Consider the following 16,694-nt stretch of genomic DNA (forward strand, 5'->3'; position numbering starts at 1 on the left):
TTTTTGTTTTGTTTTTAATGTACGTACATGTCCTGCAGACACTGAAATAAAAAATATACTTCTGGTTTAAAGTTAGGTTTAAAATCATGTGATTTAAAATGTTGTAAAATTAACTATACGTATTGGACCATCCAGCTACGTCATCGTGCTACAGGCTGCAGCGAGGGGTGTCTCGTTTTTAGTGGCACAACCACAACAAAAGTTCGTCTGGTAAGAAAACTATTTTAGTTTGTTTTATTTAACGTTGTATGGTTGCGGCTGGAAACTGACGGTGGATAGGTTGGAGTTGACGGTACACGCGTGTTGCAGCAGAGAGCGTTGAAGCAGCGGCGAAGGAGCGTCAGGACAAATTAATAGATTCTAAAAGGACAAATTAGGGACGGTTCTTGAGTTGAAGTAAGTGGACATAATGGACGATTCTTCGGATGATGGTAATCAAGATATGGAGTTCCAAGAAGTGCGATATAATAAAAGAAAAAAAGGAAGTAAAATGGGTGATGAGTTTGAATATGAGAAACTATGTAGGCCTACAAGTAAAACCAGGGATTCAGGGCAAAGGATGATGAGAAACAGTGAGGAAAAGGAAATAAAAGTTATGGTCACATTTGTCAAACAAGCAGAGCAATACATGCATCCTGTTAAACTATCAAAAGCGATAGCAAAAGAAGTGGGATCAGTGAAAGGGGCAACATGTCTGAGCAATGGAAGAGTCTTGATTAAGTGTAAGGATGAAAATCAGAAAGCAAAGATTCTAAAACTGAAAACACTAGCTGGTGGTAAAATAAGTTGTGCTGGAATAGATGTGAAGAAACGTGGCGTTATTTCTGCAGTACCCTTAAATGTAACTATGGAAGAAGTAAAAGGAAACTTGATTGGAGGCAAAGTTGCTTTGGCTAGAAGATTGACGACATGGAAAGATAATGAAAAGTGTGATAGTCTTTCTGTGCTGTTACACTTTGAAGACAGCAATCTACCAGTCAAGGTGAAACTAGGTTTCATCAGTTATGTGGTACGGGAGTATGTACCCCTTCCTTTGCGTTGTTATAAGTGTCAGCGCATAGGTCATACTGCTGCTGTTTGCAAAGGGAAAATGCGTTGTGCAAAATGTGGAGGGGAGCATGAATACGGGAAGTGTCAGGAAGGAGCTGAGATCAAGTGTTACACAGCGCTGCATATGCAGGTTGTCCAGTACAGCAACAGGCTCGTGAAATCCAAAAGGTAAAATCCACACAGAATGTAACATATGCAGAAGCAGCTCGTAGAGTGAAACATGTAGATGATTCAAGAATACATATTGGACCGGAACAAACCTCTCAGATTGACAAGTCAATGGAAAAGCTGAACTTGTTAAAGAATGACTCAAATGACAACATTAACATGAGCAAAACTGATTTTGTGGCATTTATCTGTGCAGTGGTGAATGGCACTGGGCAGGTAGAAAGAAGATCTGATAAAATAAAAATTGTGGTAGATTGTGCAAACAAGTTCTTGAACTGCATTGGTATATCAGCAGAACAAGTTCACAAGAAGGGAGAACAGAAGGTGGTATAACAACAAATTATGATGCATCTCAATGTAATGATATATAACATTATCATGTCTTTCCTGTTGCTTCATTGGAATGCCAGAAGCTTAATCGCTAATGGACAGGAGGAGTTTAAAAAGTATATTGCAGATATGAGTAAATCTCCTGATATCATTTGTATACAAGAAACATGGTTATGCAAGTCATTAGATTTTAGGATGAACGGCTATGAGGTAATAAGGAAGGACAGGATTAATGGTAGAGGTGGAGGATGTGCAACACTCATAAAAGAAAATGTGATATATAGACAAATAAATAATGAAGGTAATGCAGAGAGCATATGTATAGAATTAATGGGTACACAGGGGGTAATCAGAGTGTTAAATTTCTATAATCCATGTGCAGAATTAACAGTAGATATCCTGAAAAGTGTCATGGGAGAAAAGGCAAACAAAATGATTATATGTGGTGATTTTAATGCTTACAATTGTATTTGGGGTAGCAGGAGTACAGATACAAATGGAGAAATAATAGAAGAGTTCATGGAAGATAACTCGTTAGTATGTTTAAATGATGGCAATCCAACAAGAATAGACATAGCAAGTGGTAGAATGTCATGTCTGGATATCACAATAGTTTCAGCATCATTAGCTGGTAAATGTATATGGTCAGTATCTAAGGATAATATAGGAAGTGATCATTTTCCACTGACATGTGTAATTCAAAATAAGATTCAACTACAAAAATGTAATTATGGTGTAAGATGGATATATAAGAAAGCAGATTGGGGAAAACTTCAAATGTTATGTGAAGAACAATTCAAAAATCTGTCAGTAGAGGGTAGTAGACTTGTAGTCGAGACCGCCTAAACCGAGACCAAGACACCACCAAGACCAGAGGGTATCGAGACCAAGACAAGACCAAGACCAAGACAGACCAAGTCGAGACCGAGACCAAGTCGAGACCGGAGGGAAAAAAAACTTTTATGCTGCCTTTATTTGATTTTTGGAGCTTGAAAGGACTGTTCTCTATTCACTTGCATTGTATAGACCTACAGAGCTGAAATATTCTTCTAGAAATCTTCATTTGTTTTTAGCAATTACATTTAAAGTAATTCATAATTTATAGGCTTAAGTGCAGGATCCGAAAGTTGGTCGTTTTGTCGCTATGGTTACACGCACACACACACACACACACACACAGTTGGTGGTGCGCTCAAAGTCATCTGTCAGTTGTGCAGTTACCCAAAATCTCGTTACTTAGCATGTAACGTTAGTTACACTCTTCATCAGGTTAACGTTAGTTACGTCCTTAGAGAGGCTTGCAAAAAATATGTCCCTAAATAACTTATACTGTACGTGTGAGAAGAACACATGATAAACAACAATAATTCAGCAGATACATGATCTGTTTGGTCATGGGAGGTTGGAAAGGTTTTACCTCAAAGAGTTTGAAAATGCGTAGATAGCTTTCCCTGTGTTTACGCTCCAGGTGTCTGGGGAAAGTTGAGGTGGTCCCGGCTGTCTCTGTCAAGCAGACTTTGCAGAATCTACATTTCGCCGAATGCTTCTTTTTATTTGACGATGTGCAGAAGAACTCATTGTGTTCTACGAAAGCAAATTTTATGACCAAGGAATTTGCTGACATGCTACTGACTGACTGTGCTCTTTACGATCTACTCTACACTCACTCACTGAGGTATAATGTTATATGAATGGATGAGCGCCAACGGCTGTGTCACAAAAAAATACATGTGATTGGTTGCATTTGAAGGGCGCGAAATAATAATACTGTTGCAATATCGAACGTTGTGTCGTCGTGGATATTGTAGCATTGTATTGCTAAATCCCCCGACCACCATGTCGGTCTGAGACAGCGAGACCTAGACAAGACCAAAGACCGTCAAGGCCGTGACAAGACCGAGACCACGTAAAAGTGGTCTCGAGACCAAGACCGGTCTCGAGACATACATCACTAGAGGGTAGTGTTGATGACAGATATAATAAAGTAGTGAGTGGCATTTATTTTGCAGCCTCTCAGTCTATCCCACAATCAAGTGGTATAAATACATGAAAGAATGTGCCATGGTGGTCAGAGGCGTGCTCGGCAGCAATCAGAGAGAGGAATAAAGCATTTCAGTTTTTAAAAAAACACTCACTCCAGAAGCAGTCATAGATTATCAAAGAAAAAGGGCTTCTGTTATAAAGATCATTAAAAGTACAAAAAGGACAGCATGGCAAAACTTTTGCGATACAATAGGGAGGGAAACCAAAATAAATGCAGTCTGGCGTATGATTAAAAAATGAATGGAATTAACAGCTTTAAAAAAAATACCTGTAATGGAGGAAAATGGGAAGGTAGCTATCACAGATAAAGATAAGGCTACTATGTTGGCTCAAACATTTGCTAAAGCTCATAGCATTGAAAATTTAGATGATACATTTTTAACAAGACGTCAGCAAATTAAGAATATCTATGGAGATGTTTGCAAGAAAAAACAAGATTTTAATAATATTTTGGATGATGAGTTTAGTTATTTTGAATTAAAAACAGCAATTAATAACTCAAAGAGTACCACACCAGGAAAAGATATGATAAGTTATAGAATCTTAAAGAAATGATCACCAAAAGCATTAGAAATATTACTGGATTTATATAATTATATATGGAATGAGGGTATCCTTCCTAAACAATGGAAAACGGCAATTGTGCTCCCTCTAGCTAAGCCTGGGAAAGATATAACAAAATCCAGTAATTATAGACCCATTGCTCTTACCTCTACATTATGTAAATTAATGGAAAAAATGATTGTGAGGCGAATGAATTACATTTTAGAGAAAAGAGAACTGTTATCAACATTTCAAAGTGGTTTTAGGAAAAGTAGGTCTACGGCAGATGCTTTAGTATTGTTTGAAAATGAAGTTAAAAAGCATTTGTAATGAAAGAGTACATGATTGCAGTCTTCTTTGACATAGAAAAGGCTTATGACACTTTGTGGAGGGAAGGTTTGCTAATTAAACTGAATAAAATTGGAATAGGTGGCAAATTTTATAATTGGGTTTTAGATTTCCTATTTGAACGCACTTTTCAGGTGAAAATTGGGGAAGAATTATCAGCTCCTTATAAGATTCTAAATGGAACTCCACAGGGTAGTGCAATTAGCCCATTATTGTTTAATTTAATGATCAATGATGTTTTTGATAAAGTTAATAGACCAGGAATAGGATTGGCTCTTTATGCAGATGACGGAGCATTATGGAAGAGAGGCCGTAATATTAAAAATGTGGTTAAATGTATACCGGAGTCAATTAAAGAAGTGGAAGAATGGTCATTGGATTGGGGTCTAAAGTTTTCAGTCTCAAAAACACAACATATGCTATTCACAAAGAACAGGAGGAATGAACATTTAGATCTGAAGTTGTATGATCAAACATTGGAAAGAGTACCTGTTTTTAAATATCTTGGATTATGGTTTGATGGAAAATTAACATGGAATTGTCATATCAGTAAAATTGAGTCAAAGTGTAAAAAAATCTTAAATTGCATGCGTACGGTTGCTAGTCACAACTGGGGAGCTAGCCGTAGTGCATTGTTGTGCATGTATCAAGCATTGATTCGTTCTTGCTTTGATTATGGATGTATTGTGTATGGTTCGGCATCCAAGTCTTTACTGAAGAAATTAGATATAATTCAATCCAAAGCATTAAGAATATGTTGTGGAGCAGTTAAAACATCCCCCGTGGATGCAATTGGAGTAGAAATGGGAGAGATGCCTCTAGATATTAGAAGGGAAAAACTGGCAATTACATACTGGGTAAATCTTCAACAATCAGCAAATAATCACCTTACTCGCAAAGTATTGGAGGAGTGCTGGGAATACTCATATGATGGAGGACACAGTTTTGGATGGAAGAGCAGAGTATGGGCCAAGGAATGTTGCATGGACAATAGGATCTTCTGTCCCAATATACCACTTACTGATACTCCACCATGGAAAGTGCCTGAACCGCTTGTAGATTTGAGTTTACTAAACAAGCCCAAAGAGGAGTACATTGGAAATGAGATTAATGCTTTTTAAATAACACATTTTATTCAGTGTTACAAATATTTACAGATGGTTCAAAGGAACCTATCAGTCAAAAGGTTGGATTAGGAGTAGTGGTCGACCGATATGGGATTTTTAATGGCCGATGCCGATATTGAGAAATCAATCTGGCCGATATGAGGCCGATACAATACATGTGAATACAGTAAATGAGAGACAAAGAATATTGATGAAACTAAATGAACATTTATTGTACATATTTTTAATTGCAAAAACTATATTGCACAAATATTATTTACTAATTAAGTAATTAAAATGTAAACAAATGAGGTAAGGTAACACTTCAATAAATAAAGTTTTAGTGCAGCTTCTTGTCTGCTTAAACATTTACAGAAATAAAATGTTTATTAATAAAACGTAAACAAAATGTAAACAAATGCAATGAGGTACTGTAACACTTCAATAAATAAAGTTTTTTTGTGCAATTGAAAGCAGCCTTGTGTTTTTTTACAAAGTCCACTTATTTGGTTTACACACACTCAACTAGTGTTGTCAAAAGTATTGACAGTGATTTGGAGCGTGGCATGATTGTTGGTGCCAGATGGTCTGGTTTGAGTATTTCTGGGATTTTCACACACAACAGTCTCTAGAATTTTCTCCAAATGGAGCCAAAAACAAAAAGCATTCAGTGAGTGTCAGTTCTGTGTATGAAACACGTGTGGATGAGAGAGGTCAACAGAGAATGGTCAAACTGGTTTGAACTGATTAAGTCTACAGTAACTCAGATAACCACTCTGTACAATTGTGTTGAGAAGAACAGTGTGTCTGAATGATGTTCTGAGATGCGGGTTGGGGCTGTTTTGGCGGCACAAGAGGGACCTACACAATATTGGGCAGATAGATTTAATGTTGTGGCTGATCGGTGTAAATGTGATTTAAGTGTGTTTATCAAGGTCAGATGTGTGAAATATTTTAAATGTCATTAAACAGACAATAATACTTGAATGTGTTTGACTAGATTTAATCTTCACACGACTCATTCTGGTGATAAACTCTGTGTGACTTCCTGTTTGTGGTGATTTTTATTATTACAGGGATGGAGTGGTCAGTCCTTAAGATGCTACTAAATTCACTGACACTACAGAAACAAAAGAAAGTACTGAGTGATGGTGAGTCTGAATCCTCCACAAATTACCTTTAACTAAATTAAATGAATAAAATCTCTGTGTATAAATATGTTTGGTTTACTGACACTGTACAGCATCACTGTCATACATGAGAGAATGCATGAACATGTTTAATAACCATATTATATCCATATTTAAATAAAATATATAGTATTGATCTTCTTTTCCATCCATTCTCCAAGAATGCTGACATGTTCTTTAATGTGTTTTTAGATCGTGTCCGACCTGTGTTGGGTGAGTTTAAATCAAGCTATCTAATGTTACGTTTTGTTCAGGTTAATTTTAATTTTATAACTTTATTTGAATCATTAAACTCTCGTTTCTGTGTTCAGATGTTAATGAGACTCAAAGCCTTGATGACATCAGACTGAATCCAGCCAAAGAACTCACAGCAGCGAGAGGTGAAAACATCTACATTTATAATTCATATTCACTAATTACTTTAATCACAATATTGAACATGCTTGTAATATCTTTTCCAGGTATTATCGGTTCAAATAACTCTCTTCCGAACTTTGGTGAGTTAAGATACACTATAATGAGTTTTTATAGATGTAATGAAGTAGAGACAGGATGTTATTTTTTATTTATTCAGACATTAAGAAAGACTCCAGTGACCCCCATCAGAACACAGTTTCCCAGAATGCCCTGCTGTTAGCACCACAAAGTAAGATCAACAGTTTCTTCTCAAATCACTAAAATCAGTTCACACCGATTTAATTTTGTCCAAAGTTACTCAAATAATTGATATTTGCAATATTAGTGTTGATTTGAAACACATCAAATAAATCAATGCTGTTATTCTGTGTTTCAGGACGCTGCCAATCCATTGGTCTCCGGCCAGACTTCAGTAATGTTTCAATTCATTTCTAATAATATATAAAACTGTCATTTTATACATAAACATTTCTTATGAAAAATATTTACAGTCAGAAAAACAAATGACTTTACATTTAAATTAATTTCACATTTATTTTACAGTTCTTAAATGTAATTTGCTGTAAATTAACTGTAATTGTTTTTGTTTTTTTCAGCTCTAGACAGAAACGACCCCCATCAGAACACAGTTACCCAGAATGCCCTGCAGTTAGCACCACAAAGTAAGATCAACAGTTTCTTCTCAACTCACTATAAAATAAATTGATATTTGCAATATTTGTGTTGATTTGAAACACATCAAATAAATCAATGCTGTTATTCTGTGTTTCAGGACTCTGCAGATCCATTGAACTCCCACCATGGCTCAGTAATGTTTCAATTCATTTATAATATTATATAAAACTAATTTGATACATAAACATTTCTTATGAAAAATATGTAGAATCAGAAACAGTTTTTTATTTTGTTCAGACATGAAGAAAGACTCCAGTGACCCCCATCAGAACACCGTTACCCAGAATGCCCTGCTGTTAGCACTGCAAAGTAAGATCAACTAAAATCATATCACAAGATTTCATTTTGTCCAAAGTTACTCAAATAGTTGATATTTGCAATATTTGTGTTGATTTGAAACACATCAAATAAATCAATGCTGTTATTCTGTGTTTCAGGACGCTGCCAATCCATGGATCCCCAGATAAACTTCAGTAATGTTTCAATTAATTTATAATATTATATAAAACTGTCATTCCCTGTCTGTCGCTCACTTTGACGTTGTGTTGAAGAAGCAACACTAGGGGTCTCTCTTGAGCACCGAATATGCCTCTGATCTATGAAAAAAGGCCAATGAAAAGTTGGCAGACAGTATTTGCATACCCCGCCCCCGGACATACGGGTATAAAGGCAGGGAAATACGTCTAGTTCATTCAGAAATTTTCTTCGGAGCCGATAGTCGTGGATGCAGTCAGCTGTGAGTCACACACCTGTTCCTCTTCCTCTGAGCGATGGCTGTTGGATCTATGGCGCACTTCAACGGCTTTCTCCTTCTCTGCACGGCATTGCAGTTTGCCCCTGGGCGTTTCGACAGCGCAGTTAAAAAGAGTTATTTTCTCTAAAAGAGCAAATACACAGCTGGCGTTGAATGTCCTTTTCAGGACGCGTCTTTTTAAAGATATCTTTCCAACTCTGTGTAGTTTCTGGATGCGGTTGATTTCTCCCCACCTCTGACGGTCATAAAAGCTGCCTTGCGTGCCTGGGCTGCGATCACATGCAGGCAGCGTTTTATGAATCGTTCATGTTCTCAGTGCGAGAACATAGCCATGGCAGCATTGCGGACGCGGCTTTCTTTTGTCATGAGAGAAAGCCACTTCAGCCGCCCCCCACACCTCGCCTACTTCCTACGGGATTGGGGCTGCGCCGTGGGCGATGAAGGCTATTTGGGGATAATGATGGGTTCCGTTTCGCGGGGTACATCCCCTCGAACCACCCACCTCCCCAGCATTCTTGCTTGCTTCCGTCCGAGCTCAGGATGAGTGCGGCCCACTTCCCTTGAGCTCCAGAATTGGATGACGACAAAACTTGCACTTGGGTAGTCCTGTTCTTGATGTGCATTAGGAACTGCGCACAATGACCGATCGCACCCCCGGGCCATGAAGGTCAAATGTGCCGGCACTCGAACGGGCGATGGCCACCCTTGTGGTCCAGAAACGTAATCAATGGACTGGACCTGGTCGAAATGCGGGAGGTAGACAAAGCACGCTTTCTCGAACGCCCCCGTCTCCCAGCTCCGTCCATTCGGCGGCACCGTTGATGACTCCGCCCAGCAGTCCTCAGCAGTGAAGAAGCAGACGGAGGCCATTTCACACATCCTACCCTGCCGCAAACCTGCCGCCATGGGCCATACCTTGTCTGCTCACCAAGGGCGTTCTCCTGCGGCTTCCAAAAAAAAAAAAAAACTTGCTGCTCCGCCTCAACCTAGAGTGGGCCCAGCTCTCAGTCCCAGTGTCGAGCACCCCGCAGGATGCGCAAGCCCCTCGTCTCACTGACGCCTTCGAGGACCCTGAAGGCTCCCAAATGCTCCTGAGACGGATGATCAAGAGATCGAGATGTTTGCACCGGAGTTGGTAAATAGACCACTCCGTCCCCCGGTGGAGGGCCAGGAAGAGAGCCTTCAGTTAAAGGTATTTTTGCACGTTTTTCAATAACAGAGCAATTTCCTCTTTCTGGGTCACCTGGCCCGCCAATGCCGTTCTCACGGTACTCTGCCACAACACCTCAACAGTCCCGGCATGCTGGACGCGGACCCTCGACCCCACGACTGTTCCCCAGCCGGCCGGTTCTGATGAGTCCAGAGTACGCCTCCACCGGACCTCCTTCTCAGTCACTAACCCGCCCCCTGCCAATGTGCGGAGCAAGGTAAGTTCTTGGAGTCTTTTCTCAGCACCAGAGCCTCGGGACGCTCCTTTGCCTCCAGACGCCGCATTACCTGCTCCGCCCCGCTGCTCCGCCCCGTCGGGTATGTCAAAAATAGTCATCCCCTTAGTGCCCCTAGCACGGAGCTTGGATGCGTGTCTTTCACTTCCCAATCCATCACGCTGGCTGGCCAGAATCATTCGACTCGGTTACGCAATTCAGTTTTCCAGGCCTCCGCCCCCATTCGCGGGCGTCCGCTTTACTGCAGTGCACGGCAAATACGCCAAATTCCTACGTGTGGAAATTTTCTCTTACTCAAAGACTCGATAGAGCCTGTCCCTCCAACTGAGATGAAGAAGGGTCCCTACAGCCCTTACTTCATTGTACCCAAGAAAGGTGGTGGCTTACAACCGATCTTGGACTTGCGAGTTTTCAACCGGGCCTTGCACAAACTCCCGTTCAAAATGCTCATGCAAGACACATCGTAACTTGCGTCTGGCATCTAGATTGGTTCGCAGCAGCAGACCTGTAGGATGCGTACTTCACGTCTCAATCTTGCCTTGACGTCAGCCCTCTCTACGGCATGGCCAGGCGTATCAGTACAAGGTCCCCCCCTTCGGCATGTCCCAGGTGTTCAGGCACCACAGCCATTTAGGGCCTCAGGTCAACCGGGAAAAGAGTTAGCTCGCCCTGGTTCAGAGCGTCTCTTTTCTCAGCGTGGAGTTAGACTCAGTCTCAATGTCAGCGCCAACAAGCGCACGCAGTCAGTGCTAAAATGACTCGCAGCCTTCAGGCTGGGCACAGCGGTCCCTTTAAAAATTTTCCAGAAGCTCCTGGGGCATATTACACCATCCACGGCGGCCACGCCCCAGAGGCTCCCCTCGGGGCAGACGCACTGGCACAGAGCTGGCCCTCGGGGCTGCGCAAGTACGCATTTCCCCCAGTGAGCCGCCTTGCACAGGTACTGTGCAAGGTCAGGGAGGACGAGGAACAAGTCATCCTAGTGGCTCCCTACTTACGTGCAGTGTTATACATTTTAACCGGTTATTTCGAAAAATCTAAACAATTCTTATAATGAAGTATCTAGAAGTATTCACAGTATTTTTAAGTGCCCACAATAAAAATACTGAGCATATTCAATAACGCAATTTATTAATAAATATATATAAATTAGGGCTGTCGATTTAAAGCGTTAATAACGTGCGATTCATTTTACAAAAAATAATGTGTTAAAAGAATTAGCGCATTTACTCGCAATGCTTTCCTGAGAAATGCTTGTAGTACCACCTGTTTACTCCAGAGGGCAGTAAGTGAAACTTCAGCTGTATGAGCAACACACAGTTTATACAGTGAAGAAAACACTTCAGTAGAACAACACAAACATGTGTTACATTCTTGCGTTCAAAACACTTGAAGGAGCACAAATGCGAACTAAGAGATCTTACGATGTGTTTAAAGATTGAGTATTAAACTATATTTAACTCGACACAGTGAACTAAACATTTTATTTTTATGACGCAACGCACCCGAGACGCGACACAAGCATGTCTGACGCAGGTCGTACGGTCTTTACCTCACAAATATTTAATTACCAACAAGGTTAAGGAGGTGTCATTTAAACTTTTATACCGTTTTTACCCAGTCAATCTTTATTTAAGAAACATGCTCCCTGAAATAGATCCACTCGTTCTGTAATGCTGTAGATGAATCTGCCCCTCACCTGTTTTGGGAATGTGTCCACGCTGTAGTACTTCTTAAGTTAATATTTTCTGATTAATCTCTTTATTTTTCTTGCCAAGTTTTTTATACATGAGTGTAAATTTATGCCCTTATTTGCACTTTTTTGTAAAGACTTGAAATATTATTTAAATACTCTTTGTACCTCCAACAACTCCAAAGCATTGAAAACCATTACACTAATGAATATAAAGTCTCGGCATTATTGTAAAATATATCTGTAGTATTGTGAACTATGTTTACCCCTGACTGACGCTGGTGTTCATTTGATTGTTCTTAAACAAGCCCTCATAATAAATCTCTGATTGATAAATTCACTTGTGTAATGGATTACTGTGAACTGTGTGTCAATGATTGACTTATGATCAATAATATGGTAATAATCAATACATTGTATTATAAAGCTGCTTTTTGTCTTATTAATGATTAACTCTTCTGCCACAGGAATGTAATGCATTTAAATTATCTGAATATTTTATTTTATATATATATATATATTATTTTTTTATCTATGTTTCATCATTATATATTGAATTATTATTATATGAGGGGCTTTATCAGCAAATATTTGTATATGTGATTAATTAATCGGGACATCATGTAATTAATTTGATTAAAAATTGTAATCGATTGACAGCCCTAATACATATACTATATATATATATATATATATATATAACAATTTACTGTTATACAATTCATATAAATAAATAAATGTAAGTTCATCTTTTCAGTGCAAAAATAAATATTATTTCAAAAATGAATCTTTATTTTAGTACTGTTGCTTGATTTGCTTGATTTGTCTGAACTGCACTCGAGACTTGAACATTTGCTCCCACTGTTCACACCGATTTCATTTTGTCCAAAGTTACTCAAATAATTGATATTTACAATATTTGTGTTGATTTGAAACACATCAAATAAATCAATGCTGTTATTCTGTGTTTCAGGACGCTGCCAATCCATGGATCGCCCGATATTCTTCAGTAATGTTTCAATTAATTGCTAATATTATATAAAACTGTCATTTTATACATAAACATTTATTATGAAAAATATTTACAGTCAGAAAAACAAATGACTTTAAAATAAATGAGAAATGTATTTAAATGTACAGTTCTTAAATGTCATTTATTGTAAATTAATTGTAATTTCTTGTTTTTTCATCTCTAGACAGAAACAACCCCCATCAGAACACCGTTACCCAGAATGCCCTGCAGTTAGCACCACAAAGTAAGATCAACAGTTTCTTCTCAACTCACTAACATCATTTTATACATAAACATTTCTTATGAAAAATATTTATAATCATAAAAACAAATGACTTTTTACATTTAATTTAATTTCTCATTTATTTTACAGTTCTTAAATGTAATTTACTGTAAATTAACTGTAATTTCGTGTTTTTTCAGCTCTAGACAGAAACGACACCTCTGACTCCAGTTAGTTGATCATCCAACGATTTAAACTACAGCGATTATGAATTATAGTTTATTTCTGTGTGTTTACATGATCTTACACAGATTATTCTTCATAAATCAATAATGCACAAGTTTATATAAACACTATAAACTGTGTTATTATCAGGGAAAGGTCATAAATGTTCATAAAATCATTCTGACGGCGTATTGAATGTGTGCATGTTTATGTTTTAACATCAAAATGAGAGAAAACCCCAATCTCATGTAAACACAATTTTACTGTCAGATTTTTAGAATGAGCTGATTTATATTTTCATGTCTTCAGTGTTTAATGTGCCTATATATATTGTTACTTTATTAATCCCAATGCATTAACTAATTTTAACAAGTATTAACATATAAGCTATGCACTTTATATAAAACATTATATTTTTATCACTGCATGTATTATATATCCATTACTTTTATACTGAAAGTTCTCCTTTACAACACTAAATGTGTCAATGTGTAAATACATTTGTTTGTGTTATAGGACAAACAAACATTCATTTTCATGAGCAGTCCGTTTGATTCTCATGTACTTGTAAAACTAAAACTCTTTCTACATTTACTTTCATACAATTATCATTTAAGCTGTTTTGTGGATCAGGAATATACCATCCCAAAAATGTAACCTAAACATTTATGTTCATTTTCTAATAATTATTTCCTCATTGATGTCATTGTTTTGGCAATAACAAAAACAAAATGACTCACAGGAAATGGTTCATTTCATTGAGAACTACAGAACTAGACCGACATGCTGCCCTGTGTGTGTTTATGTTTGTGTGTTTTTGTTTAATGCAATTTTACTTTGATGCTTCGTCCGTTTCTCGCCTTGTCCTTTCCATTTTACCCCGTTACAGATTTACATGTTCATGGTGCTGCCTTCAGTGTTTAATCTGTCCATATACACTCACCTAAAGGATTATTAGGAACACCATACTAATACTGTGTTTGACCCCCTTTCGCCTTCAGAACTCCCTTAATTCTACGTGGCATTGATTCAGCAAGGTGCTGAAAGCATTCTTTAGAAATGTTGGCCCATATTGATAGGATAGCATCTTGCAGTTGATGGAGATTTGTGGGATACACATCCAGGGCACGAAGCTCCCGTTCCACCACATCCCAAAGATGCTCTATTGGGTTGAGATCTGGTGACTGTGGGGGCCATTTTAGTACAGTGAACTCATTGTCATGTTCAAGAAACCAATTTGAAATGATTCGAGCTTTGTGACATGGTGCATTATCCTGCTGGAAGTAGCCATCAGAGGATGGGTACATGGTGGCCATAAAGGGATGGACATGGTCAGAAACAATGCTCAGGTAGGCCATGGCATTTAAACAATGCCCAATTGGCACTAAGGGGCCTGAAGTGTGCCAAGAAAACATCCCCCACACCATTACACCACCACCACCAGCCTGCACAGTGGTAACAAGGCATGATGGATCCATGTTCTCATTCTGTTTACGCCAAATTCTGACTCTACCATCTGAATGTCTCAACAGAAATCAAGACTCATCAGACCAGGCAACATTTTTCCAGTCTTCAACTGTCCAATTTTGGTGAGCTCTTGCAAATTGTAGCCTCTTTTTCCTATTTGTAGTGGAGATGAGTGGTACCCGGTGGGGTCTTCTGCTGTTGTAGCCCATCCGCCTCAAGGTTGTGCGTGTTGTGGCTTCACAAATGCTTTGCTGCATACCTCGGTTGTAACGAGTGGTTATTTCAGGCAAAGTTGCTCTTCTATCAGCTTGAATCAGTTGGCCCATTCTCCTCTGACCTCTAGCATCAACAAGGCATTTTCGCCCACAGGACTGCCGCATACTGGATGTTTTTCCCTTTTCACACCATTCTTTGTAAACCCTAGAAATGGTTGTGCGTGAAAATCCCAGTAACTGAGCAGATTGTGAAATACTCAGACCGGCCCGTCTAGCACCAACAACCATGCCACGCTCAAAATTGCTTAAATCACCTTTCTTTCCCATTCTGACATTCAGTTTGGAGTTCAGGAGATTGTCTTGACCAGGACCACACCCCTAAATGCATTGAAGCAACTGCCATGTGATTGGTTGATTAGATAATTGCATTAATGCGAAATTGAACAGGTGTTCCTAATAATCCTTTAGGTGAGTGTATATTGTTACTTTATGAATCCCAATGCATTAACTAATGTTAACAAGTATTAACATATAATAAATGCACTTTATATAAAACATTATATTTTTATCACTGCATGTATTATATATCCATTACTTTTATACTGAAAGTTCTCCTTTACAACACTAAATGTGTCAATGTGTAAATATGTGTTTGTGTTGTGATGTCACTGAAACTATCATCATCACATTATCTGCAACATCTCAGTGTAACTGCTGTTATTAGTGTGAGATTAAACTCCAGTTTGATGAATAATCTCACTGTGTTGCTGTTTTTCTGTGACAGATGAAGTGAATGATTTAGATGAAAACATCGTGCTGTTTTCATTTGTTGTTACAAATATGCTTCAGTATATAAATTCATTGAAAATGAAAAATGAAGACGTTTGTGCTATAAAGTCTTTATCAGCATTAGATCTTTAATGTGGTCTCAGAGGTCCTCATGTGAACTCTTTAAGAATGTTTATAATAAATCTCAAAGACACTGCAATTAATGCTGTATGTTTGGTTTTCCAATTAAACATTATTTTCTCATTCTATTAGTCAATATTGTCAAACCAGTGCACCATTTTGTAAAACACTCATCGTCTCAAAACTATAGACACCATCCCTGCTGTCTACTCACGTTCTCTAAAGAAATCTCGAAACACAATTTAGCCATTAAAGGGATAGTTCACTCTCATTATTTACTTACCCCGATACAATCCCAGATGTGTGACAGTCTTTCTTCAGCAGAACACAAATAAAGATTTTTAGAAGAAGGTGGAGCTCTGTCGGGTCCTTATAATGCAAGTAAATGGGTGCCAGCACTTTCACGCTCCAAAAGTCACATTTAGGCAGCATAAAAGTAATCCACACTACTCCAGTCGATCAGGGCATGTCTTCTGAAGCAAATCAATTAATATGTGTAAAAACTAAATTGATAATTAAAACTTCCTGCCAGCAGTTGACGCATCACTTAGCTGTTGCATGAGGTAGGTGCGTTGGCGAGTTCACGTGAGAATTCACAAGCGCCGTTTATTTAAAACAGAAGAACGAACGTCACTCGAGAGTTCGGCCATTTCAAACAGCATCAGATCCCTGGACATAAACCCGATTTCCTTCAGAAGACATTCATGGAGTCGTGTGGATTACTTTTATGCTGCCTAAATGTGACATTTGGACCATGCTTGAGCACGTAGCAGAACCTAATTTCTGACTTGTGATAGCAGGGAAAGTGAGAGGTCTATTAGGCGCTACTGAGGTGCCTAAAATCTCTGCGTTGTGGCAAAGCTTCGACATCAGCAATAACA

At 38.5% G+C, this 16,694-nt stretch overlaps 1 protein-coding gene across 4 annotated transcripts; it reads left to right on the top strand.

The window, feature by feature from the left end:
* Positions 1 to 71: 71 nt before the first annotated feature.
* LOC127650011 (uncharacterized) lies at positions 72 to 15,647 on the top strand. 4 transcript variants are annotated; one of them, XM_052135117.1, is made up of 14 exons: positions 72 to 210; positions 6,665 to 6,739; positions 6,971 to 6,991; positions 7,090 to 7,158; positions 7,240 to 7,275; positions 7,353 to 7,424; positions 7,572 to 7,607; positions 7,792 to 7,857; positions 7,968 to 8,003; positions 8,108 to 8,179; positions 8,308 to 8,343; positions 12,736 to 12,771; positions 12,959 to 13,018; positions 13,198 to 15,647. In XM_052135117.1, the coding sequence occupies exons 2-14, from the start codon at positions 6,667 to 6,669 to the stop codon at positions 13,230 to 13,232; spliced, it is 648 nt and encodes a 215-aa protein (XP_051991077.1). In that variant the 5' UTR covers positions 72 to 210; positions 6,665 to 6,666; the 3' UTR covers positions 13,233 to 15,647. The 4 variants fall into 4 exon arrangements, with proteins under 4 accessions (XP_051991077.1, XP_051991075.1, XP_051991078.1 ...); XM_052135115.1 differs by lacking the exon at positions 72 to 210 and adding an exon at positions 228 to 431; XM_052135118.1 differs by lacking the exon at positions 72 to 210 and adding an exon at positions 228 to 396.
* The last annotated feature ends 1,047 nt before the right edge of the window (positions 15,648 to 16,694 follow it).

This window comes from Xyrauchen texanus, chromosome 10 (genome assembly GCF_025860055.1).
Source record: "Xyrauchen texanus isolate HMW12.3.18 chromosome 10, RBS_HiC_50CHRs, whole genome shotgun sequence".
Lineage (NCBI taxonomy): Eukaryota > Metazoa > Chordata > Actinopteri > Cypriniformes > Catostomidae > Xyrauchen > Xyrauchen texanus.